Source organism: Montipora foliosa, chromosome 5 (genome assembly GCF_036669935.1).
Source record: "Montipora foliosa isolate CH-2021 chromosome 5, ASM3666993v2, whole genome shotgun sequence".
Taxonomy (NCBI): domain Eukaryota; kingdom Metazoa; phylum Cnidaria; class Anthozoa; order Scleractinia; family Acroporidae; genus Montipora; species Montipora foliosa.
Genome location: NC_090873.1, coordinates 34,096,919 through 34,124,418, shown reverse-complemented (window position 1 = coordinate 34,124,418; position 27,500 = coordinate 34,096,919). Strand labels below are relative to the sequence as shown.

Below are 27,500 nucleotides of genomic sequence, written 5' to 3'. Positions count from 1 at the left end.
GTTCTCGATGTAATTGAAGGAATATAGACCCATACCTCTCACTTGCCCGGCCATGGGACATATTGAGAGATATATTACGTATCGTCAGATGGGAACTCGGAAAAACCCGAGTCCCAGATGGGATTTTCCCAGGACCCTCCTTGTGTTCAATTCCCATCTGGGCCTCCGGCGGATTTTTCCGAGTTCCCATTTGACAATGCGTAAAATATCTTTCATGTATTTCTCACATTACTCGCTTGGCTGGTACTCATTGGGCCAGTTAAAAGTAAAATCTAGAGAAGCAAAGGTAATATATATGTTAGAGTGATTTAAAGTGCCCCTAAACCTTCAACTTGTTGTGTTTTTGGTAGATTTTCATATCTTTTAAGAACTCATTTTCGCCAATTTTTTTTAAAAATATTGAATCCTGATTTTCTTACGAGCGCTTGAAGTTTCTGAAATTTCTAATTTTTTGCGCGCTATAAGCCCCGCTGGACAAATTATTGTCGCGTGGGCTCATTAGAAACGAGCCAATGAGAAGCGTCCGATTTTTGACACTTTTTTTAGAGGTGACGTAAGAAAAGGACATTCCAGCAACTCAAGCTTGCACGATGACCTTTTCTTACGTCACGCTCGATAAATAGACACATTTGGCCGAGTGGGGGACTAATGCGAACGACAGGTGAAAAAGTAGTCGCGACTTCCTTCACTTTTAGCGCTCGTAAAACATTCAGGATTCAATATTTAAAAAAAAAAATTCCGAAAATGACTTCTTGAAACATATGAAAATCTACCCAAACAAAAACAACTTGAAGGGTCAGGGGCACTTTTGCAAAAGAAAATACTTTGAGGTTAGATGCACTTGAAGGTTTTACGTTTTGCATAAGTGGGCCCAGTTTTGACTTGGATTCGAAAAGAAATGAAGTGGTATTACGAATAAAAAGTAATTACGTCTAAGCGCGCTTAGGTTGTTTTGCCATCTACGAGAGGCAGTACGGTCGAGTAGTCAGGGCGTTTGCCTTGTGTTCTGACCATGTGTTGAATTTTATCCTAGTAGTCCCTTGTTCAACCACTCGACTGCACTTGTGAATATTCCAACTGCTTTGCCCCCGACCAGTTGGGATTCTTAGCAGTTGGTACTTTTGGATGTTGTTATGTTTTGTTGTGCGTCGTTTGCTTGGATCATATTATCCACTAGACTACTCTGAAATTTGAGCTAAGATAAAGTTTGTATTTATATTTTCTTTCGGTCTAAAGGAAATGTTTTGTTTATTTCATAAGTACCTTTATAGTGGCGCGATGCTGGCTTAGCGAGAAGCTGATAATCCCTGAGTGGACCCTCTAAGAAACCGGGGCTGAGTACAGTTTCGTGATCGACCTCTTGCTAAAGGGGGCATGGAAAACGTCAAACACTTCCCAAGTTCAAAGGGTGGCTGAAAAAGCTAAAATGTTGTTGCTAAGTCGATCTTGATGTGTTCAATAAGGACGGAAACACGATCGCAAGCAACGTCCCTACGTGATATTCAGCCCTGTCTTGATCATTAGATGCTCTTGGAGCCCACAACTCCAAAACTATGTCTATGTAACAGCATTTTCACAGATCAAGTTTACTTTTACTAGGCTTTCACGAGTGACCATTTTCAATTCCATGGATAATATAATAATTTCTCTAGCAAGATTTGTGATAAGCTGGAAAGGTCTGGTTCGCGGGAAAATCAATCTTTAAAAAAAAACTCTGATAAAGTTAAAATCTTCAGTTGGTCACTGGTGTCGCGAGGTCACGGGTTCAAACCCCGTTGAACTCCTGAAAATTTTCAGGCTTCTATACGCACGCAATCGCTAAAATAGCGTCCATAACTGCTAAGATCAAATAGCTTCCTTAGCTTTCCTTTGAGTTCATATCCGCAGTTCAATATATGATTCATTTCATATATCATTTCATTCGTTAAAATAACTTTGTTTCTAAAAGCGCCGTTGCACAAATACAATGAAGTTGTGCGCTTCTGTCCCGGATCGTCTGTTGATGGCCTCGCGATTTTTGGGAACACACTGAAAATCCAACGGACCTACTCCATGGCAACCATAAAATTAAGACAAAACTCATTCCCTTAAATTTCAACATTTTTTAATACACAGACCATCTTTACCAGCTTTTGGGGAAGAATGTCAAAGAAAGAGTGGCAAGCAAACTTGAAAATATAGCATGAACAATTTCAACTTTTCGTGTTGCAACTCGTACGATGTCGAATCGTGTAAGAAGAGATTTGAAAGCCATCAGAAGTTAATCATTACGAATGCCATGACAGAGGTAATAATTAACGTCGAGCCATTGCGTCTAAGTATGTTCCTGCGTTGATGGTTGCGTGACCATAGAAAACCGGCATGAAAATCACAACAAACGCCCCTCAACGAAGTGACACCTACCCCAGCTGTGCGCGCCTTCGTTCTGTCACGTTCTGTATACGTTTAGACTCCTTGTCGCATATATCCGTCAACATGAATTAAGTCATCGTTACCTATTACTTTCGTTTCCTGTACTTATTAAAAAGGAACAGCTAAACAAATAACTTGTGGACTTGTCACCCGCCAGTTTAGTTTCTTAATGAGGCGCGGTGTCTGCAAAATCAAAATTGATTGAAAAGCAGAGGACCGACTATTCGGGTTTTCATATCTTGAAAATTTCAATGCTAGGGAAAGATATCTTGGAATCAATCATCATTTTCTGGAATCGTTGATAAATTATTTCACATATTATGATACATTTACATGAAGTTTAAGGTCAAAAACTAATTACTACATGGTGGTATGGAGCCAAAAGTCTGGCATGGGACCCCATTCTTTGGTGCACTGATAAACTGTCACAAAAGCTCAAAAGTAGAAGAGGATAAAACTGAATAACGCTGCGATATCAGCAGTGGTTCACATGTATCTAAACATTCAACATTAAATTGATGCTATCGATGCTGACTCCGGAATACTCGGAAAGTGAGAGCTCCTCATGAAGTCCAACACACGCACGACCTTTTAATCCACGAGTTTGGATAATCACCAGTGGGTCTCAAGACTTAAAAAATGTTCTATGTAAAATTGCTCCGGAAGTCGATTACATCATTCCTTAATCAATTGGTGGATCAATTTGTTTGTTTAGCTGTAGTACACGCAACCAAGACACCCTGTTTCTGTTTGTGGCAATGGCTCTTACAAAGTGATAATTATTGAGTGCACGCAATCGGCTTCCATTCTTGTGGCTCTGCGGTCATATCGATTACAACCAAATCACGCTGTGAACGTTGTATGGGTCTGTCATGTTTGCATTCCTCGGTGCAAATTTAATTCAAACAATTATACTGCTTTTTTTTCAAATCTTACTCTTAAGTTTAAGTATCAATATAATCATGAGCAACAGGCTTCATGTGTATGAAGCCCAGAGACAGTGGAGCCAGGAAGAATTGGGGAGCTCGTGGGTTCTCCAATGGAATATTGAAATTTAAAGATAGTTGATTTTTTTGAAGAATTGTCTCGAGAAGAATGCCTAAAATAACATTACCAAGCCTTTGGGGGGACTGCTAGCCCCAAGATCCTTTAAAGATCTTTTCGTTCGTGCTCGATTTCAACTTGTCTCATTTGTAGCTCAACCATCTAATAATATCCTTATATTTCCTAAAATTAAAAATTATCGCCGGGTTTAATTCACAAACACGGCACTTGAACTCCACCTGATATTTTTTCCGAATTGTTCTTGGACGTACTGAAATCACAATTAAGACATCTTTTTAAATTCTGGAGGCTTTTTCTTAGCAAAAGGCTATACATTTGTAACTCAGCAATGCCAATTCCGTGACTAAGGGAGGGTGTGCCACATACCGACTAGCCTGCGACCGCCGGAAATACGTCTGAGTTCACAGGCTAAATACCGACCCACCACTGCTCTAGTATTTTGACTCGACCCCACTGTTTTCTGCTCACAATGATGTATCGCGATTGTGTTGATTTGAGACGCTGCCTGCAACCAAGACCATCTGGGGTACGAATATTTGCAAATGTGATATTGTGGTACCAATATTAGCATAATAATAGCAAAAGGCCATGAAGTTCGACTCGCAGAAGACTGATTGTAACAGTTTCTGATGGAACGATCACAAGTGTATTAATAATAACAATGATAATAATAATAATAATAATAATAATAATAATAATTTGAAATACAGCTGAGACAGCTGGGAATGCCATATTTCATGGAACTTTTACATAAAATAACCTTGCTGGGGTGGGGACCAAAGCAGAACAGATGGCATGGAGTATCCTTGGCCACAGGTTGTGGCCCGATACTCAGTAACATTTCCTGCATTAAGTAGTGATACACAAATAATAATAATAATAATAATAATAATAATAATAATAATAATAATAATAATAATAATAATAATAATAATAATAATAATAATAATAAAGATGTTTGACTTGCATATCCTTTGGGAGCAGCCATCTTTAAATTCCCAAGTCAAACATCTTAATTTATCCCTTTCATACTAATTAGTTTCTTTTCTTAGCTTAAATAGTTTTCGTGGTTGTTCTGTTCTCGCCTTCATCCTTAATTATTCATGTTATATCTCACTTTGTTACCCTATTTATTGCTCAACTTAAGTTTATTTCTCATTGTACAACTGACGATGGATGATGTTTCATCCGAAACATGTCTTGATTAAAAATGAATTTCAAAAACATCGTATGGATCATCAAAGCGATACCTTACTTCGTGCTGCTACGAAGTTTCAATAATAATAATAATAATAATAATAATAATAATAATGCAGTGTAATTACTTTACTTACACAACTGCGCTCAATGTAGGCCCTATTAATAAATGAATTAATAATCAATAAAACCTAACAAAAACAGCAACATGTTAACTGAAATGCTAAAAAATGCTAAAAGCTATGACTTTCTGACGTTGAAGGGGAAAGCACGTTTAGAAATTTTCTTACTTCATTTTATCAATGCAGTGGTTCTTGCTGAATCTAGTATCAAGAGAACGGATGTCGCAACATCTGGTGTTGAAATAGCCCTTGAATGAGTACGGACTCTTTTGAGGGTATTTCAAATTTAGGATTTAAGGGTGACACTTGATCACGGAGTGTTCTAACGCCACGGTCACATTCGCGCTTAAGACTATCCTCAAGCATGCTTGCTTGTGACGTCAGTCAAGCAATCAGTAGCAAGGGCTAGAGTTTTAAGCAAGCACGACGTGGTCACATTGCCCTTCGGTTCGAGCCGCGCGTTCGTTGAAAATAAGAATTGGTAGCTTGCTTTGCTTGTACGGAGTGGGCGATCCTGAACACATTCGAGTACAAATGCTTTAATCAAAACTTCATTACGAAAGATCAAGCTCTCAAAGTACGACCCCCTTCCTTATTGGTCAGCTTTCATGAATTGTTTACCTAGCACAGTTCAAGAGAACTGCAGAGCGCTCTTGAGCTGAGCTGCGGATCCTGTGAAGTTTTCAGTAAAACCGCCTCTTTTTTAAGCAAGCAAGCAACGCCATGCTTGGTCGGTCACACCTGTAACGAGCTAGGAATGTGCTAGGTAACCAAATATTGGCCAAGCAAGCAAGCAAGGTCATTCTAGCGCTAATGTGACCGCGGGAATTAAACGAGCTAGACTTGTCATAGCTTACGAAGAAATTCAAGTTTTTTTGGCATCGTTACCTTGAAATGATATCCAAGAAGGAGAAGCAAGATGGAGTCCCATTACTCAACGCCCATTCTGTCTTAACCCCTCTTTCTTGTGCCGAAATCCACTAACAACGCATTTATTTAACCAATTCGCATTTAAATCCCAGCAGCAGTGTTTTACGTTTCTACCTGCACTCAGTGCTGAGCTATAAAAAATATGTGGAACGCAAGCGCATGGACTAAAAAAAAAAGGTGTAATTTGGGCCATGATCTCACCTGCGGGAGACGTGGTAGGGTCTTGCAATAAAGTGCTGTAATCTCGAATGGATCGTTAATCTCTTTACCACTTGTGGGCATTCTTCGTACCCAAACGCTTATGTCATTTTAACCCTTTCACTCCCAAAAGTGATTAGTATGTAACTTCTCCTTATAATATCAATTAATTCATTATTCAGCAGACAGGTGTTGAGAATGAATAGACTTATCAGTCAGATGGTGTTATTTTGATCAAACTCAAATTCTCTTAACTAATATAAAAAGGAATGTATAGCAGCCAGAAAGGAGAATTACTAATCAGGTATTGGGAGTGAAAGGTGGGAGTGAAAGCGTTAACTCCCACGCGACGAATTATTCTTGCTGAACGTGAATGTATCCCTGGTAATTGACTGTTCAAAAGATAAATAAGTACCCGGCAGCAGTTCGTGTCACTAGGTTGACGGAGGCAGTTCCTTTTATTTCCTCTCCAAGAAAAAGGTGAATTGTTATCAAAAACAGTGTGGGCATTTTGTGTGTGTTATCAAAATAACTCTGTTTTCGCAAAGCACCTGGCACTCAAACAAATAATACCCTTTTCTAGCTTTTAAAAGTGACCGGAGATGTTTAAATGTTATGCACAATACATAACAACACCGTGGAAATCGAACAGATGATGTGACAGTTGTCTCGACTTCCATAGTTGTCCATTTTGAATTCACAAAACATCACACCGAAACGGAAATTACTAACCCACGCTTTCCGTAGTAAGCGAGCGGCATTGCGAACTCCGGGTCTACGTGATTAGAGGAACGCTGAAATTACTTATATCCGTGACTAACTTGGCAAAATCACGATTGTTAAGCTGTTTTTTTGCTCAATCCTGAAAAAAAACCTTTTTAACCTTTTCTTTGGGCAAAACACTCGAGCGAATCTAGCATCAAAATAAATTCTTGTTAGCCATGAAAGCTCTCAATTGTGAATTTTTCTCTCTTTCTCCCAGACAAGCCTTTTTTCACGTTCCCGTTCATTATCATCGTGTACAACAAAAAAAGCAAATAATTTCGTTACTTCCATTCATTTACAAATGAAGCAAATGCATTACATGTTTATTTTTGTCTGTTTTGAGGGGAATATATGTTTCAACATTTTGATTTTACGGTAAATTGTCAAATAGTGAGATGTCTAAGATCAATGGAGAATTTCAATTGGAATGTGTTTCCTTGTGCTCTCTGCTGCAGATGCCAAGTGAGTCAAATATGGATCGATTGCAACTTGAAACTGAAAGCTGGACCACCTGCGTTATATGTTATTCAAGGATTCACAGTTAAATTTATCTTGATGGGTAGTTCTTCCTCCAAACATTCGTTCCATGTTTCCTTCTTTCATTCATTGGGTTATTGCAAAATACATTTCCTGAGCAGTTTCAACAAGAAGAAATGCGAAAGTCCTGCGACACATCCGCACCGTAGCAAATGTTTCAGCACAGTTCTGCAAGAAGACCAAAACAGCGTGGCAATTGAGAAGAGAGAAAGAAAAAAAGTAGAGCTGTCGATCAACAAGGCGGATCAGGTTTAAACTTTCTTTTTCTTGTTTTTTAATTGTGCTAAGATTCCAGATTTGCCTGTGCCGGTTGGAAAAGTTCCATTATTTTTGGCATATCGTTGGCTGAATATTGAAGGTGTAAAATTTCTTGCACGTTAACTATCCTATAAATCGGTACAAATTCACTTAAATCTTTGGAGTTCGCCTAATGCTAGAATATATTTGTAAGTGTAGCCTTCGTTTTTCAGTAAACTGTATTTGCTTGGAAAATATGCTAAGGAACTCAAACCGGAGTGGTTCAAGTGGTCCTATTAAACGAAAGCCAAATTAATACGGCCAAAATAAAATCGCTATGCTGTGCTTAATTCTCCGTTCCCAATTGCAATTAACTGATCATGTTATCATATCAACAGTAAACAGTACTGTATCTTCCAAATCAAGTTCTTGTCGTGTCTTAAACAATATTTTCCAGTGTTCGCGCACCTTAATATATATGTTGGTGTAAAGTAACTGCATAAACGATTAGGCAATATTATACATGTAAGTCAAATTAAATTGGCCTTTTATCTAATATCCAATATCCTTCGATCTTTTATTGTGGTTTGATCTCATTTGCCAATTTTACTTTGAGTAATCTCCTTTTTTATCTCTTGTCTTGGCAAAAAGACGTAAACGTTTTATGTGACTTTCTCAATGTTCTTCTGATCATGCAAGAGTTGGTATATCTACATTCCAGAACCTTCGACAACTAAATTTAACTATTTTATTAAAACAAGTTCCTTTTTCCTGCTTTGAGTGCATTTTCATTCCGGCGGGATTCCCCGCGGACAGGCTTTCGTGAAACGAGTTGATGTTTTCACATACGGGCCCTTTTAAAGTTGATATCAGAATGCGATGTAAATTTTTGGCCTCTTTGCAGTTGCAGAGATCTACAAAGAAACGGTTTTTTAGAATTACCGCATTAAGGCAGAGCTAACTTTGATTAAGGTATTTGCTGAAGGCTTAAATTAGGCTCTCTGTTAAATCAGGCAATACCACTTTTAACGCTCCCATACCCGGTCCGATACGATCACGAACGATGGCAAGCCTTTCAAAGAGACTATCAAATATTTACTCGTATTACCATTGGTGCCAGAGGCCAGCTGCAGCCATTGGCTCAATGATATAAAGGTCTAATGAGAACGAATATATGAATATTCAAATAGTTTTTTTGTCCGTGACAATCGCATATGGCTTTGTTTGTTAGCGATGGTTCAGCTTTGGTCTATAACACGAGAGAGCTTTAATTGAGGCCGCTAGTGTCCCTTCATTATTAAATAACATAACTTAGGAACGATGCTATTTGTCTGACCAAGCAAGAATCAGCGAGGGGTCTTTCATCGCTCTAAACTGCGGAATGACTCCATTCTGCCAACACTGAATGACGGTGAGCTGGGTGAGTTGAAATATCTTCGTCGTTTGGAAATACTACGGGTGCAGCTGTCGCTGTTATGCCAAATATTCAGTCAGCCGAATACTTTAATTTTCATTGTTTATTTCTTTTTTGTCGTGATGCTTCCTCGTTCATCTGCTGTCCACTGAAACCCGCGCATCGGAAGAAGGTTTTATGATATAATTATTTCGGCTTCGATTCAATTCGGAAAGACGAGTGATTGCACCAACTTCCGATGCCGACTTCCGATTAAAGTGTGGTTTATTTCCTTTGGTGTTAACGTGGATTTCTTGACACGATGTGTCACTTACTCTTTAGCTCGAACCACTCCATTTCCTATCCGTTCATATAAAAGCTATACTTCAGGAGATCTGAGCGAATCACGGGTAATCAGGCGACAAGCACTTTACCGTAAGTACATTTTGCAGCCCATTTTGACGTACGGTGCTTCGAGACAAACAAATGAATTTTAAAAAGCGATGATTTAACCTTATGAAGCTGGAACCATTGTTGGCAGGTTTGTGTCTTTCTCGCAGTCATAACTCACTCGATCGGATTCTATGAAATAATTGACGTTGAACGCGCTAATTCGACACTTTCATTTCGTCCGCCGAGTAATTTCGAACGCTGGTGGCACGTTGTTATTTGAAACTGAACTAACAGAGAATTCAAAATTGCATAAATTTTGAAGGAGCCATCATTTGAGCCTACATTATGCAAATGACAAATGATAAATGTTGCTGTTGATGGCTATCGAAGTTTCGGTTTTCTTTTAAATTAACAATTTCCGATATGTTGTTCGAAGCAAGAATCTGAACGAACGAACAAATTACATTTTCTTTCGTTTTGACGGAATTAAATCCCAACATACGTACGCAAAGTCCTCAAACTGCTATTTAAACGGACACCCTAGAGTGCCTCTTTCTGTTTTACTAAATTATTCTCGGTTGGTTGCCATTCAAAATGAAACAGCGCTTAGAAAATACAATCGTACGGAAGAACAAGAATTCGAGACGGCTGGAGACCCTCGATCGCTTTGGTGAAGACTATCTTTTTTACCAATGTATATGATTTCCGTTGAATCCACACTCTGGCGTCTTCGCCAAGTGATGGTGGAAAAGCTAATAATCACGATGTGACACTTTCTGTTAATCCAGCTGAGAAAAGGGTCAATCGTCTACTGCACTACTTAATGACTTACATGTATGTACACGGATAATACTCTCATGGTTCTCGCGAAACTGCTTCAGGGACGTTGGGCTCTTTAATTCCTAGAAAGTTGCCCCGCTAAATCCGTGTGAATTGCTGTTAAATTAACAATTACTTCAAGACCTTCGGTATTATGCAAGTCCGAGGCATTTGCAAAAAAATTCGAAGTAATCCTGCATTTCATATTTTATCTTCCTGTTGTAATCAAATCCTTGTCTATGTTCCAAAACAGGGTTCACTTCTTGTTGCGCTTGATTTTAAGGTCATACAAATTTCACGTATGATGGAAATATAGGACAACTTCCATTCTGAAACGTTTTAGACGTCAGAAAAAAATTATGTTGCTATATTTAGTGAGATCACACATCGCGGTCATTTTCCTTTCTTCTTTTTTACCATTTGACGTGAAAAAATGATAAGGCTCAAATGACTTAACATGTCTGGTAACTCTTTCAATTATTCTTTCAAGAAAACTAACTAAGAAAAAGGTTCTCTTGACTCTTGATATTTGTGTGAGAGGCAAAATTCTGTCGAAGCATCTTCAAGTATATTTTCTCAAATCATTTTGATTATTAATCTTCTGCTATAATTTCTTTTAAATTGATATCGTTTTCCTCGGGAGGAGTTTGTTTCCGCGAACCTTAAATATCGCTGATGTCATATTGTCACCAAATATTTGGTCTCGGGGCGAAGAGGTCACTTAAAGAGAGGATTTCAGCTTAGCTGTCTGTTAACCGGAGTATGCTTTACGGGTTTTGTTTATTTTAGAGACTTCGAAGCGTAACAGCTGCATTGAGATAAGGAACTGTGACATGCCAAAGAGAACGTCAACAAGCGATCGGGAGAGGAAAACGTCCTCGCGTCTATTTCGATCCATGTCACTCAGTGGACGAAAACAAGCGTCTGTTAAAGAACACAACGCAACGGGCGACGAGCAAAGATATTCAACAATTTCAACGTCAGATACGGAGAAAGTTTCGGGTTTAACGGACCGCAATGCACAACTTGTGGATGACAAAGACAAAGCAGATGGGGAGTGCAGTAAAATTAACAAAGATTTGCAAGAAGCGAATGACAAATTACAAGATGCAGAACGCGAGATCGAAAACTTGAAAGAAATACTAAGCTCGCGCCTTAAACAAGAACTCGATAATTGCGACAAGGACGTGAACGGAACAAAGAGAACTCGAATTTCTTTTAGCGACGTGGAGTTGGAGTCTGTAGAACCCAAGGGAAACTCGAACAAGGTGATTTTTCCTTCGAAGGTTGAACATCTTGAGACGACAATTGAGGCAAATGCCTTCCCTCTTCAAAAATCCACTTCGTCGTGCAAGGAGTGTGAGCGACTGAAGGGTTCGCGGATACGAGCTGTGGTCGAGGCCATAGCATTGAGAAAATATGTGAAGAACTTAAACGAGGTGATATCCGGAGGCGAACAGAGCAAAAAGAATTTCTTAAACGACGTGCACAAAAATCTGATTTCTGCGCAAACCGATAAAGAGATTGCTCTCGAAGAACTTGCTACTGTGATCGATCAACGTGACCAGGCTGTCAGAGAGAAGGACAGGGCGCTGGAGGAATGGGGGAAAGCAACGACTAAATGGGAAAACACTCTAGATCAATTGGATTCAATCATGAAAGAACTGAACAAGGTGAGGGTTCTGTTATTTTCCGTTATGACAAAAGCATATCCGAAAAAAATCAGAATCCTTCTAACAGGAACCTTCCGATTGGTGGTTCGAATTAGCCCTACCTCTAAGTTGTACCAGGATTGCAGGAACGTAGGGCATTATTAATACCCTATTCAGACCAACAAGTCATGTTTAATTAAACTGGGTTTTACAAAATAAAAATCAATCACAGAAAATGTAGTATACAAAAATTTGGTTTTATCAACGGAGTTGATAATGTAAATTGGCCACCGTACAGAGATTCGAATCGCTCTGACGAAGGGCTAACGCTCGAAAAGTCAGCTTTTAGAATCTCTGTACGGTGGCCAATTTACATTATCAAGTCCGTTGATAAAACCAAATTTTTGTATACTACTTCCCCACCGACGCAGCACCACAGTTTCTTTAGAAACTACCCCCTTCACAGAAAATGTAGGACTGGCTTTTATATGAAATTTAGGTGAGGTTCAATACATGCTTTGATCTGTGCTAAATTTGTAGTCGACAAAAATCACTATACATGGTTTAAGATGAAATCAATTTGAAACCATGTTTAACTAAACATGTTCAAAATATGGTTGAGGTTTGGTGTGAAGGGGCCGTAAGATTCGAGTCATGTGGCAGACGTCCTTCAGTTCATTCTGCTAGAGGCTGCAGTGTCAAATAGTGTCATATTCGATGAATGAGATAAATAATCCTCGCACTTATCTGGGGCCCGTTTCTCGAAAGTCCCGAAACTTTACGGGACATTTTCGGGTGTCACAATTCCCTCTGTATCTCAAAAAACGGAGAGGATTTGAGTCGCTAACTTTACAGTCATTTTGCATTTTGTTACCTTGAAAACGTGTTAAGAGATCGGCGTTCCTGAACAAGCGGTTGGCAGGTTCACAAATGGCTTTTCGGGCCCGGAAAGTTTTCGGGACTTTCGAGAAACGGGTCCCTGGACAATTTGAACAATTGTCTCTTATAAACTAAGACATCTTACAAATTCAAGTGGCTTCAATGATATTTGAACCCAAGACCTCTGTGATGCGGGTGCCGCAATGCTCTACCAACTGAGCTAGGAAGCCTCAAGCGAGGATCACTTTTCCCATTCATCTATTAATTAACCAGCGCTTCAAATATATACATTCATTTTATTCAGTGTCATATTCGTAATGATGACAAGTGAGCTGACGAGTCACTCGTGGGCTACAAATGAACGGTGCTAAATGAAACAAGACCGCAGGGGAGCCCATGACCTCCTGCTTAGTTGGGTGAAGCGTCTTATATGAAAATTTGGTTTCATTAAACGATGAAGGCGATGAAATTTCTTTGTTTCAACCCCCACTGACCAAGCGCCACAGTTTTCTTTCGAAACTTAACCCTTTCCTAGGGAATTATAGGTGCAGGGATGGCGCAGTGGTGAGAGCACTCGCCACCCACCAATGTGGTTCGATTCCCAGACCTGGCGTCCTATGTGGGTTGAGCTTGTTGGTTCTCCACTCTGCACCGAGAGGTTTTTCTCCGGGTATTCCGGTTTTTCCTTGTCCTTAACAGCCAACATTTGATTTGATTTGCGTTAATTTGTTGATTTCAGTTTACAGTGTGTTCCCTAATTAGTGCTCCAGCCCTAGGAGACTAAACACTTAAAATTCCATTGCTTTCCTTTCCTTTCCTCTGCACCAAAGATGAATAGCCATTTAATGGTTTGAATACGAGAATTAACTGATCTACCGTGTGCGCGTCGGTGGTGATCAGTCTCGAAGAAAGAAGTGAAATTATTCACAGTCAATGGGTGATTGTAGTTAAATTGTGTCGCCCACTTGAATAGGGTGGCTAGCAATCAGTGAAAACGGAAATATTTAACGCGTAGGTGTTAACAATTAATATCTCCTGTTTGACACTTTGTTCGTGAGTTGTTCCGGTAAACCAAGTTCTTGGTTGTCAAGTGTTTTCAGCAGATGGATCATTGTTCGAGCACGTATTTCTTTTTTTGCGTTTAAATGAGCAATGAATGAACAATGATATTGTTCATACACAAATAATGAAATAATATTGACGCCGCAATAGCTACTTGCTGCCTACAGTTATTTCAAGCTTGTGACTGAATAAAAGGGTGGAGCTGAAATGAACAATAGCGTAAGAAAAGTGCGGGTTATGGTGAAATTCTATTTGTCGTATTTCATTTAAGCAAGTATTTATTTACATATAACAGTGTGATATGATTAAATAAGAGGTCTCGTCACTCACAATATTGGTTCATTTTAATGATGATAGGATTCGTTTCATACAGGAATGAAAGTACAACCTTTCAAGAAGGACTATTTGTTTGGGGTCAACAATCGCTGGTGTTGGAAGCTCAAAAAGAGACTTAAGTTTGTTGCATCTTCGAATATAGCTTCAATGCCATCGCTTCCTTTCCGTTTCCTTTCCGTTCCATGTGCGCCTTCTTTGAGCGATATTTAGCCCTCTTTTTGAATATCGTCGCTTTTCGTTTGTGGAAATGTTTCTTAGGTTTGCTTTCAAAATTAACTTGACAACGTTATAAAAAAAAGGGGTAAAAACGGGAAGTTAATTGTGAATTCAAAGGTAGAGGCAATCGTTTGCCTAAGGGCTGAAAATCAACAATGACCTCTAATGGATATCATGACAAAAACCACAATAAATTCAAGGATCTAAATGGAGTTATGAATGGAATGGGGGTTTTAATCGCTTGGTTAGCTCAGAAATTGAAAACGTGACCACTTATAATTCCTGAAGAACTGTATAAACACGTAAAATGTGTGCGGGCATGCTACTTGCGTCTTTGAAACATTTTCTTAAAATTAAAGGTCCGTGTTACATGTATTTTGTATTTATGAGCGCTGGTCGTACCAAATCAGTTTTTAGTCAATGTTTAAAAATTCCAAGTATATTTTCTGTGTCCTAACTCGACGTGAACAGTCAAGTTGGCGGTGCTTGATGGTTCGAGGGATACCACGTGAACTTCCAAGCTTTCTAAGCTCTTTAGTTGATACCTGGATAGCTTTACATTGCGCATCTATCACTACGCATATTATCTTTCCTAATGAGTGCGCTCATCATTCTCGTCACTAGAGGCTCGGATCTTATGTCTGCGCCGTGACCCGAGGTTCTGGGAAACTCTATGTAGGAGAACATGCGCCTTATTGTTCTTATAGCCAAAAATGGGCTATTTGAACTTTACGGCGCCTACTGAATGAATGCACCAATCAGAGACGCTTTTGATTGTTCTTCACGAAAACCAATGAGAAGACATTTTGTTTCATGGTTCCCCAGAGCTCTTCTCTCCCTCAGTCATGCGCAAGAGAGAAGACCTCTGGGGTAGAGAGTGCTGCGCTCACCAGCTGGGATCGCTCATTGTCTTTTCATTTCCATTGAGTTTAATTGGCTAGATAATGCTAGTACTTTTCTTCTTAAAACCTGTCTTGAAGACTTAAGTAGTTACCAAGACACCCGCATAAATTTGTCTAACAACACGTCAAGAAAAAAAAAACCGTGCAAATTTAGAGTTAGCGTGATATCATTCAGCGTTCGTTCAGCATCTTACCCTGTAATTACAAGTCTTCTACAGATTACTTTTATGGTAATGGCTTTAAAGCGTTTTTAAAATGTTCATCACTCACCTCTCTTTTGCGCAATCGTGGCTCTCTTGATTATTGGTGGTGGGTTTCCATCAGTTTTCAGCCATGTCGAAAGCGCTACCTCCAGCTCTCTGTTCCTTGGGATCATTCGAGGTTGTTTGAGGGGTTTAAGCTTAAACAAGGCTGACTTCTGACGTTTGAAATTGTTTGCTGATGTACAGGTGAAAGCAGAGCGCGATGATTTATCGAGAAAATTGAAGCGAAAGGACGACGCCCTTGAGCAAATAAGAGAAGAGTCATCGATGCTCAGTGAACAGGTAGAAGTCTCAAGGGAAGAGTCCAGTGAGGTCATAATTGAGGACGATGCTCTGTTACGGGATAAATTCGAGAAACAAGCATCAGTTAGGAAATTAAGCACTGAACTGACCAAGTCTCAGCAAAGAAACATTGAAATGGACGCTCGAGTAACTGCTTTGGAAGAAAAATCGGACACTTACAGGAAAGAAAGAGATCATGCAAAGGAACAGTGGAGACAATCTGTAAAAGAACGCAAAAAACTGCACCGAGAAATTGCTGGTATTGTGCAAGCAAGGGACGAGGCAATACAGAAATGCTTTTCAACCGCGGAACAGTTAGAAAAGCTTAAAGAAGGGTACAATCACTTGCTAAACCGGTTGGCCAAAACCGGTTTGAGTGCAAATAACTCAAGTGAACTATCAATACCGTGCTCATTAAAAGAGTGCAAGTTTTGCGGGGGTGATACAGTTGATGGAAGCATGGTAAGATTGCAATTAATAATTAGCGAGAAAATATAGGTAACTTTTCATATGACGTTAAAGGTGCCCTGTTTGTTTCTTTAGAACATCGTAACAGAGGTTACGTTGGTGTCCCAGTCCTCCGGGATCTGAGCACAACCTTACAAAGCACTTTCCCGCTTTGGTTTAAAAACCTGTTTTCTGATGACACTCTGTAGAATTATGAAGCACCCAGAAAGAATTGAAACGCGAATGCACGAGAAAAGCGTAGTTGATAAGCCATTAGTTTTAACGGAAAGTTTGAAAAAGCACTCTAACTTATTGAATATTTTGAAACTTCCCAGGTGGTTCATAATTCGGCATAGGAACCCTCATAGACCACCTTCATAAATGGCGACCAAGTTTACATTCTTTTGTATTTATGTTAATTAGACCTACTGCCCTCGTTTTAAAACAAATATTCTTTTGAAATTTGCTCGTCGTAGCGAGGTTAGTGGGGCTTATTAACATTAAAACAAACGAATACTTTATTTGGCCGCCATTATGAAAGAGGTCTATGGGTGACCACACTATTTTATTTATAGCGTTAGTTTTGTTTTCCCTCTGGACCATGCGTTAAGTGTATATTATTTTTTTGTGATCGAGTATTCCATGTTTAGTCTACAGATACTTCTTTTGCTGAAAGCGAAGAGATTCAAGTGACTTTAGAAAAGGTATGTTATGAAAATACAGTTTTGAGTTTTGAGGCATCATAGGCGGGTCATGAAACGAATTGTAGCTTATATCCCGGTTTTTAGCAATCATCTTACCTCCAGAACCCAGTTGTTGGAAGGGTGCATAGCGCTATCCATTGGATAAATAAGTTTCCACTGGATAACTCAATTGGTTTTGCTAGTGTTTATCCGCTGGATAGTGATTTTTCCGGTGGATGATAGCGTTATCCCAGGGGCACCCAACGAATCTGTTCCTCACATTATCTGTTCCCCAGAGGAATCTTGCTGGCTGGCAAAAATACAGGTGTTTCGACGAGCTGGCTGGGAAATTTTGTTATTGATAGAGGTTTTGTTTGGGAATTACTGACTTTTTCTAGCATTTCAACCCGAGCTGGCTGTAGAAACTCTGAAGACCGAGGACGACTTAAAAAAAAAAAAAAAAAAAAAAGAAGAAAGAACCCCTTCCCTCTCCCAGAGAATAGTCACAAACATACGACGGCTGGTCAGAGTGATTGCACTTGCGGAAAAAACCTGTTTTGTCCCGGTTTTGTCGCTTTTGTTCGGTCGTTTTGGATCGAGGGATTTGAAAGCGCGCGGAATTCCTGGCTGGGAAACCAACCAATTTTATCTAGCTGGCTGGGAAATTTCTTGTGTGTCTTGCTGGGAAAAAGGAACAGATGATGTTTTCCCAGCAACTCTGAAAAACACCTGAAAATGCCTTAATAACATTTATTTTCATTAACTGGGGTATAATAATACATTTTACAACAAATTGGTCGTTGGGTGCCCCTGCGTTATCCACCTTTTGAACAACCGAGGCCTGAACTTTTTAGAAGTTGACGAATGTTTTCGACCGTGAACAACCTCCCCTTTTTATTTAGCCGGGACTGGCACAAATGGAAGTAACTCAAGGAATATCCCAAGGAATTTAGTTGTTGGCATTATATCTTTGATACTCGTATTAATTTTGTTTCAGGATGATCCACTAGACTCTATCAAATTTGCAAGAATTTCAATGAATGGCAAACCCTGCACAGCTGTCATTGATGTCGACAAGACGTTTAGTCACACGAAGAACGTTAGGTATTTGTCAGTTGTATTACATTTTATTCTATTTTTCAAGACAGGGAATGTTTTTGTCGGTCACTACGATTAGTAATAATAGTCTGATTCCGAGCGAGCACGAGCGACCACTCGATTGTAGTCGAGGGGAGGTTGGGACGATTGATTCTCCCTTATGCTGACACGGCATCGCACTCCTACCTAGATCTTGAAGAGAAAAGAGACCGGAAGCAGTGCTTCTGATACTTTTAGTTTCATGGCCTAGCCAGCGTAGCAAGCGTTTCCGTGCGGGGAACATGAAAGATTTTTGCTGATTTGGCCGCGCGAAAAATGGTGCGACAAAAAGAAGCCAGAGGAAGGAGGTGGTGGGGATGGAAGGAGAGGAGTTCCAGTTTTCGCACGGCCAAAACATCAGAACTTTGAAATGTGTTCCCCGCACAAAAGCGCTTGGCACAGAGACTGATGATGGCCTTGCGATAGTCCTTACTTACGTGATTTTATTGCGAACAAAGAAGAGTTTTAAAAAACAATTTCTGCCTCCCATGCCATCCTTTAAAAGGCACAGTCACTTGGCAAAGCCCGGGAAAATGTTTAGACTGAAATGACTGGTTTTAAAAGAATTACCTTGCTGACACGTCACTATTCGCAAATATGACACTTTTATACGATTATCATATTACGCTAATTGGATTACTACAAAAATTCTGAAAATATTCGTGCCTGGTCAGTTATCCGTCAAATTTATCATTATGTCCAAGAAAGCAGATAAATCGAGGGAGATTTTTATTTTGCATCCAAAAATACGTAATCACCGTTAAAATGACCAAATTTGTCTGGAAAACTGATTTTTAGTGTTATTTTTCTTAATTTTTTTCTTTCAACTTTCGTTTTTATAAAATGTTTCAGTTGTCTGTAAACAAATTATATGTTTTTGGAAAGCTCATTTTTTTAGCTTTAAATGACGTATTGCTTTCCCCCTAACGTTAAATATTTTTTGAGAAAAAAAAAATTGGCGATAGCTGATTTCGCGCGGCTTTCTCGCGGTTGGGAAAGTAGGCAAAGAGTTTTTAAGTAGAAAGCGGAGCAACCCGTCTGTCTGATTGATCGATTGACTGACTGATTTATTTCCTGGTACCCTGTTTGGCAGAGGTCTCCTTGATTTCCCTCTTTAGCGAGAAGGAATGGATGCCTCTGCACGGCTCTCTGTTAATAGGTGCACGGCTCTTTTATTAATAGGTGTCTTTTTAATTTTATTTAATTGTACCTGATCTTAAATTAATTGATGAGAAGTGTTGTCATGTATGTAAAGCCACACGTATGTTGTGGCTATCTGACTATGGATGAATAAATGAATAAATAAATGGTCATGCATGACCAGTATCCACAAGACTGAAATTAAGGGCGCGTTCGATTGACCGTATTCCGGAATAGGAATGCATGGAATAGCTAACTATTTTCGATATATCAAGGAAAATATCCACGAGAATTCAGAATCTCGAGAGCAAATTTCAATCAAAAGCGGCACGCAGGTTTGAACGTTCAGTTCAAATTTCAAAACTATTGGTTACGAGTGACGTAGCTTGACTGTGATTATTCGTCCAAAGTTCTGGACTACATTGAGGAGATCCGTGCAGAGCTTTTCTTTCCTTCTCGCTAAAGAGGGAAATCAAGGAAAGTACTCAAATATCTACCAATCAGGGTAGTTTCATTGATTCATTTGACCAAATGCATGGTTGACTGGTTGGTTGACTGACTGACTAACTAACTGACTCACAGACTTGATGACTGACTGACTGTCTTCAGTAATCAAATGATTCACCCACAGCCGAAAACAGTCAATGAATCTCTTGCTAATTGTCTGATCTTAGCTTTTTGACTGACTGAGCGAGTGTCTGACTGGTCATGGAAAAGGGAAAGGAACTTTATTTAAGTATTTAGTCCTGAAGCACTAGAGCACTAATTGGGGACACTGTAAACTGAAATCAACAAATAACGCAACGTTGGTTTTTGACTCACTGAATGATGGACAGCCGGGCTGCGTGAAAGAAAATTCAACTGACTTGTTGAGTTGGACTGTCTGACTAACTTAGTGACTGATTTTTTTTTTTTTATTTCGTAGAAAATACGATGAGATCGTATCTATAAACGATATTCCAGTTACGGAATCCGACCTAAATCTCGTCAAGTCGTTACTGGATGGATCCATTCCCTCTCCAATGATGGTAAGATTGAAACTCAAGTCGAGTCATAACTGCTTAAAGAACCTTTAAGAATATGCTCTTTTGGTTTAAAGTTTCTAAGGTTGTTTTAGAAGATAAAAAGGAATCTGGCTTTAAACGGAAAAGGCGGACGGTTATTTTCTGTACTCACAATAGGGAGCTTACGAAACGAGGACGACGAAAAGGAAATGTACCAAAATGTAAAACGCACGAGCAGAGCGTGCAGAGCCATTGTTTTTTCTCACAAAACCTATTGTTTTGTAGCGTCGTCGTTTGGTAAGCTCTCTAATTTGACAACGATGACGCCGGCTCCACCAGCGAAAAAGTCACGTTGTAGTGAAAGCCTTAAATTTGCTAATTTTACATCATTGCTGTTTGATAAGAAACCTTTAAAGGACGATGTCTACTATTGTTATTGTTTATATACTCTGCGCATCTTTCCTATGGGTGGTGCTTACTAATACAGGGATATTTTTGCGCGGCTTAAAACTATGGGCAGAAACCAGAACTCAGCAAGTGCTCTTGGTATCCAAAGAGAAAATTGGGGATAACCAAGCATTTTTCAGACATAATAAGCTTCACTTTGGTAGAAAACATCATACGTTGCTTTGCGTTTTAAGGCTTTTTACAAATATTGTTGATCAATCATCTTTGAAAAATGCGTGGTTACCCCCAATGTTCTCTTTGGATTTCAAGGACACCTGTTAAAATTAAGATCTGCTTTTCCCGCGCAAAAATACCAGTGAATTAGTGGACACCGTCCTTAAGCATTTGAAAGGAAACCTTAAAAAAAGTCCTAGAGATTAGACCCCATGACTACGCGATTGCGCTACACTGCTCTATCATTGCGACTTCACGTTGTATCTCAGTTGGATGAAGTAAATAAAACGCTTTTAGAATACGTGAAGTTTTCAATTCATGTCCAAACCTCAGTTCAAATGTATGAAATTTCATTTTGAGCGGTTTTCAATGAAATGCCGTAAAACAAATACCAACGTAATTACTTCGACCAATCACAACAGGTGCAAGCAGCACAATGAACCAATCCAAATTAGTAGCAATTCCATGTAAGTTGCTCAAAGCGCGGGAAAAATGGCGTGTGCAAGTCGCGATTGGTTTTGGTTTTCCTTCTCATTGGTTGATAAACTGGCGCGAGACTTTTAAACCAATCATTAAAGTGTAGCAATTGCAATAGCGACAGTCATTTGAAAACTGCTCTATTCTAAATTCATTTCATTTACCTCTTACTTGATATACAGATGTAAACTCAACCCAATCTTGACGCTGATTCAATTCCTGTAATCAAATCCTGGAGATATGCTCCGCGTATCTGGCCTCGTGTTCAAATGTCTAACTTCCTTGGAGATCTCTTCTCTGAACTTTCTTAAAATCGTCCTCTGTATGGCGAAAAACGAAGACATTTAAAAAGTTTAACTGCTTCTTTACAAACTGTCTTTCCTCTATATTTGACTGAGTTTTTACCTCAATCTATTATTATTATTTGTTAGGTTCTCAAGCGACCTGTTGGAACATGTAAGATAGGTGTTGACTTGGATCTTAAAATTCCCAAGAAAGCTAAGTCAGGTAAGTTTGTAACTTCAAATATAGAGCGTTTTCACTCACGTGACCAGGAGCCATACTGGATTACTTAAACAAAAGCTAATATTTGCATGAAAAATAGAGTTCAATTCCCGGAGGATTTAGTTTGGTACACCATAATTCCCCCCTCCCCCCCCCCCCCCCCCCTTCATTCCTTTGTTTAGGAAAATCAACATGGCCGCCGTGACTTCATTTGAAAACGCTCTATTGAAACCACAGTCACTTTATTAACAGAACCCTTCAAACTGCTGAAACCAATTTTTATTGCTCAAACCAATGATTTCAGTCTCAAAATAAGGCAACTTTGAGAGTCCTACTTGAACATCAGCGTTGAAATATTCTTAGGGGATACGTTCAAAGTTTTAAAAGGATCGGGCCTTCAGTTTTCATTCATGTATTAGGGAGCTCAGGTACACGACGTTCAGTGCAACAGACGGTAACCGGAAATGAGACGTTTTCCTTTTTAACTTGTACTAACACTACCACATTTATACTGGTAATTATCTTTTGACTATTAGAGACGATTAGTTTCAAAATCTAGGAGATAGCCACTGTCCTGGCGTGCAAAATGTTAGCCTCCCGTTGTCCGTCCTTGGCTTAAAAATGTCGCAACGCGCTTAAGCTCCCCATTATCGTTCGGGCGTCCGTCGCTGACGCAAACGTTTTTGCTTCTGCAGCTGACTATCACGTACAAATTCCATGTAGATCGGACAAGAATGGTGCATATATTTGTATCGTGAAAGAATATGTGAAAAAGTTGTCGAGCCATTGCAGTTTTGCAAATTTGTTGCCCGTCGATTATTCTGACAATCTGGAGCATGATAATTAGCATAACGTTATGTACACGAAGCGGGTCGCTAAATTAGTACTGTTCATTCCACAGTAAATGGGATTCACAGAGTAATACTAGGGGTCTGAATACTGTGTCTCTGGTAATTAAAATTATCAAAGGCTTTTCATCTTCAATAAATATGGAGGGGCGGCGGAGCACGTTTGAAAGTGGAGGTGGAGGGGGGGGGGGGGCTATTGTAGGTTTGGTATAGGTCATGGAAGTGTGAGGGGAGGAGGAGAGAGGTTAGGAAAAAACAACACCGTAAGAGAAAAGTGACCTCCCCCCTCCCCCCACCACACTCCCTCCCTCTCCGCGGCTCCTTTTTTAACAGGATTGGAAATTTTCGTAATCCTACGTCTTTCAATCAATTACGTTTTAGGCCTTGGTTTTGAGTGTGGTTTGTACGTGAAAGATGTGAAGCACAGACTCGTCACAGAAGATCACAAAAACCTAGAAGTCGGAGATTACGTAATGAAGGTATCAACAAATAACTTAACTCTTAATTTCAAAGCCAGCAAATAGCGTTTCCTCCATTCGTGAGGAATTTCTCGATCAATGTCAGTATGTAGATGTTTCTTTTTATTCGGTCAGATACCACTAAGTTTCCTTGATTTACCATATCACCGAAGGACTACCATAGTTCTTTAAAACCTAACACTTTCCGCTATGCAACAAACAATCCTGGTCAGTTAAAAGTACATTTGTGACGTGCTTGTGTCTTTTACTCTTTTTGAAGAAATCAATTTTATCAATAATTTATTGTCCTGTCTTACCTTTTATCCTAGTGACTTACTTTTTATGCTTCGTGTTATCAGATCAACGGGAAACATCTCGACAAAATAATTGCTGCTTCCGTGGAAAAGGTCACCAAAAAATCCGGCGATAAACTCAAGCTTCACGTGACAAGAACAATTCATGCTAGGCCTCGGATGTGCGAGTCAAAGGTACATGCTTCTCAGTTTTCCGTTTTTACTTGTGCTTTTCCATCTTCTCGTCGACCCATTGGAAGTTCACTTTTGGAAAAAAACAGTAACCGCATCATCGTTTATGTGCTCTAATATGTTGAGGACTGTACCACCGGTCCAAATGTGTCATTAATCACGTGACTGACGCTGGGACGGCACCGAATTTTATGACTATGGGCGTTTATCACACGGCAGCAGCGGCGGCCGTCCCGAGGGATTGAAAACTTTTATTTTGCCCCACCAAAACTCGTTCCCAAACATTTCAACTCGAGGCTCAGGGTACGAAATCTATTGTCTATGGCCAATATGGCCGCCGTGCGAATAAGGCCCATGGTTTCCTCTGTAACTGTATTTCCCCCTTAGACCGTAACTTTGTGAGGATAATATCTCTGGAGAGTCCAGAAAAGTTCCAGAAAAGTTATAATATATATATGAATGAAAAAAAGACCTCAATCTGTTTAATACAATATCTTTAAGTCGGTTTTACTTTGCTGAGTGAAATATCAATGCTTTCAAAGAGCAACCATTCATTATCAGTACAGACTGCCGCGTTGTTGCGGCAAACACAAAGACAAATCACTCGTTATGTAATTAAGATGAAAGGTTTACATGGTTGGAGGAAGACGTTACTTCTCTAACTACATAGCGAACTCGCTTCTTTTATCAAAATTTCATAATCAATTGTCAGGTGTTATGCTTAATTTTTAATCCTAATATGAATCAAATCCAATCGATTCTTGTCGTTCGTGCGTCGACGCTGGCTCGCTTAATTAAAACATGCCTAAAAGGGGACATTAACAAATCGGAAGTGGTTCGGCGTTGTCTGTACTCTTATCGACAGCGATATTCGTCATCACAGTGGTCAAAATCTTGTCCGCCTGCTGAGTCCAAAACAAATTTTGACCACGCCAAAGAAGTAATTATTTGAGAACGTGACCAAAATCATGACACGAAGAAAGAGCAAAGCGTTGTCTATAACTTTCTCGCAATATGGTTGGTTTATTTTCCAAAATGAGCGTTCCTGATTGGTTATTACATTGCGTGACAAATTGACGCTAGCATGACGCGAGCAGCGTTGTCTAGACTCTTATCGACAACGGCTAATTAATCAATCAGATTGTGAGATTACAAGCAATCGTGGTAAAATATCTGTTTACGAGTGTCCTTTTCGTTATTCAAATGTATCACACTTAATCAAAAGATCATTTATTTTGGCAGCCAATGAGATTCTGGCTTAAACACATCAATGTAAATACTAAATAAGTCCCGTCATTGAAACCTTCGCAAATAAGTCATTCACGTAGTGGCATACTTTACTGCCAAGACCAGAATGCTATGAGTGGCTTCTTTATACCAAAATGGACACCATCAAAAATTTTCTTTGTTTTTATCAAAATTAGCCCTTGCGACGAACTTAGTATTATCTTTGTATCCATCGCAGTTTTTTTTTTTCACTTTGCAGAATTTGAACGCAACAGACTCTGAGTCTGACAATGTTGTACTCAGAAGAGCTTACCGCTCCAATTGTGACAACCGTTTGTCAGTCATATCAAATGACAGCTCTATGTCACGCGACTCGAAGGCTTCCATGAACTCCAGTCTCGGTTCCATGAGCTCGAACAATGATTCGTCGCTTGCAGATTCGAACTCTGACCTTTACGGGACTAAATTCACTGGGTATGGACTTTTCATGCCAGACAGACATCGAGCTGTGACTTCCATGTATAGCCCGTCCTCGGACCCTCAGCTAGAAACAATTGTCGCGGATGATTGGCCAGATGAGTTGACTGCGTCGAATGGAATCGACGATTCTCTAAATACTTCGGACAGGAAGGAAAGTGACGCTTCTGATTACGGGACCTTGAAACCTAACAACCGTTCTCCCATGAACAGGAAGTTTGTAAGCACCTCGCAGTTGCAATCAGGAACAATTCTTACTCCCGCTCTGGTCGACGGGACGTTAGTTCGAGCCCAGTCCACAATTACTGCTGTTCGTATAGATGACGATGATGGACTTAACGCGGCTTTAGTGAGATCAAGTACTCGTGGAGCAGTAGTTCCATTAGGGGGAAGGTAATTATACTCAGTAAACAATAAGATATCCATTCACTCCCGAGACTACCGTGGATAAATGAGATATTTTAGCTTTTTGCAAAGTAAGCAAGAGTACAAATGTAGAGCTGTATCCAGGGGTTTTTACAGATTACACAGAGACTATAGAAAAGGAACGTTGCTATGAAATCTAGGAAGGAATAAGAACCACGAAGTAAAAAACCCAGCGAAATATCGGAACCCTTTCATGACGCAAAGTCTTTCTTTCGTAGACATGAAACTCGGTAAGTGGTGGATACCGTATGAGCTGGATTTTTGCTGGTTTTTTTCCTGAATCAATCTACTATAAACCTGTTGTGCAAACTATAGAACGCTAATTTCTGTCTCTTCCTCTCCCCAGTCCTCGCATAATTCGCCTTGAAAAGAAGTCGTTAGATAGCCTGGGACTAGAGGTATCTGGTGGTTATCGAGTTGGCATTTACGTCATTGAAGTTCTGGAAAGTTCTGTTTGCAAGGCTGCCGGGCTTCAAATTGGCGACAGACTTCTTAAGGTAAGACATTCTCTTTCCTTTTCAGTTTAAGACAGTTCTCTTTTTCTCTTTTCTATGTTTGGTCGTCACTGCTTTATACTCAAAAAGTAAAGTTATTCTAAGGCTCCGTTTATTAAAAAAACGTCTGCTCAGTAATAAATCTTAGATTACGTTAAAATGTGGTAAGAACAAAACAGTGGCACACGAGGCGATAGCCGATTGTGTCACAAATGAATATTTACAAATGCAGTTGACGTGTTGAACTGCGGACTACCAGGGATAACTTCAGCTGGAGGTCAAAACAAGACAAGAATGAGTATTGAATCCAGAATCTCCGGTTCTCGTGATCACGACAAGTGACCCAACCACTGACTCGGCTACGTTGCCTTCTTATTTAGATAACTACAGTCATTTTTTTCAGCTGTGGATCAAGTTGAAGTTTATGAAATGTATTTTTCGTTCTTTAGTTGAACAGTTATGATCTAACCAAGGCTACTTTGGATCACGCGACGAGGATAGTTCGATTGTTGAGCACGTGCACATATCTCAGAATCGAAGCTCAAAGTGTTTCAAGTGAGTATCTATTTTAATATCATGAGCTTTTCGGTGAGGGGCAATAGCAGGAAATGGTCCTTGTTTTCATTCCTGGAGATTTTTTTTTGAAAAATTTAGGAGGAGGGAGATTTAGTTACATACGAACATGGTATTACCAGTGATATTTCTCTATTTGAAATTGGGAATTGCCACTGACAGATCCCTGCAGGGTTTCACTCAAAACTGAGCAAAACGCGAAAGCCACTATGGAAGGTGGGAAGAGGGTAGCTGGTAGGGCAGTAGTCCTACCAGCCCTCCTCTCCCCCACCTTTTGCCTTGATGAAAAAGGTAAAGAACATTAGTATGTGCAAAAGGACTCCATGCTGTCCAAGTAGAAGGTATTTGGACGTAAAAGATTTTCGAGGACTGCAAATGTATACTGTTTATGTATGCTGTGTTTCTGAATTGAACTAATATGGTATTTGCTTTCTTGACCCCTTAGATTACAAGGAAATCCTCCAAGACAAGCCTTATGATTCACTTTATGTCAGGTAAGGTGTTTCCCTGTCTTTTGGTGATGAACAACATGAATTAGGCTGAGTTTTTCTCGTCAAACGTTTGGGCAGAATTATGCTAAAGTTCCCAGTTATGGAACGTGCTCAATTAAATCGTGGAGTAATGTTAAAATGCAGTTGGCGATCAGATAGCGTAATTGGTTGTGGGCTACCAGGTTAGTTCAAATCTCCTACCTGACCAACACGAAGAACAAAATTTAATATTGACTAGTCTGGGATTAGGATAACGAACCTTCATACCCCTTTCATAAAATTTGTGGGGGCTTTAGGACTAGGGGATTGCGATGTTGTGAGCTGGCCTTGTTCATCCAGGGCTTATCT

General features: G+C 39.7%; 1 protein-coding gene across 3 annotated transcripts in view; it reads left to right on the top strand.

Annotated features, from left to right (window-relative positions):
• The window catches only part of LOC138004018 (disks large homolog 5-like), a 36,483-nt gene that overhangs the window by 6,273 nt on the left and 2,710 nt on the right, over window positions 1–27,500 (top strand). Inside the window, exons 1-13 of one of the 3 annotated variants that reach the window (XM_068850409.1) lie at window positions 8,641–8,883; window positions 10,858–11,741; window positions 15,565–16,122; window positions 16,758–16,811; window positions 17,788–17,894; window positions 19,993–20,095; window positions 21,601–21,676; window positions 22,903–23,000; window positions 23,339–23,467; window positions 24,951–25,561; window positions 25,941–26,091; window positions 26,538–26,643; window positions 27,107–27,155. In XM_068850409.1, coding sequence (XP_068706510.1) covers window positions 10,902–11,741; window positions 15,565–16,122; window positions 16,758–16,811; window positions 17,788–17,894; window positions 19,993–20,095; window positions 21,601–21,676; window positions 22,903–23,000; window positions 23,339–23,467; window positions 24,951–25,561; window positions 25,941–26,091; window positions 26,538–26,643; window positions 27,107–27,155 — 2,882 coding nt within the window. In that variant the 5' untranslated portion in view covers window positions 8,641–8,883; window positions 10,858–10,901. Of the gene's footprint in view, window positions 1–8,640; window positions 8,884–9,271; window positions 9,398–10,857; window positions 11,742–15,564; window positions 16,123–16,757; window positions 16,812–17,787; window positions 17,895–19,992; window positions 20,096–21,600; window positions 21,677–22,902; window positions 23,001–23,338; window positions 23,468–24,950; window positions 25,562–25,940; window positions 26,092–26,537; window positions 26,644–27,106; window positions 27,156–27,500 lie in introns of those variants that run through there. The other 2 variants (XM_068850407.1, XM_068850406.1) reach the window with 2 other exon arrangements.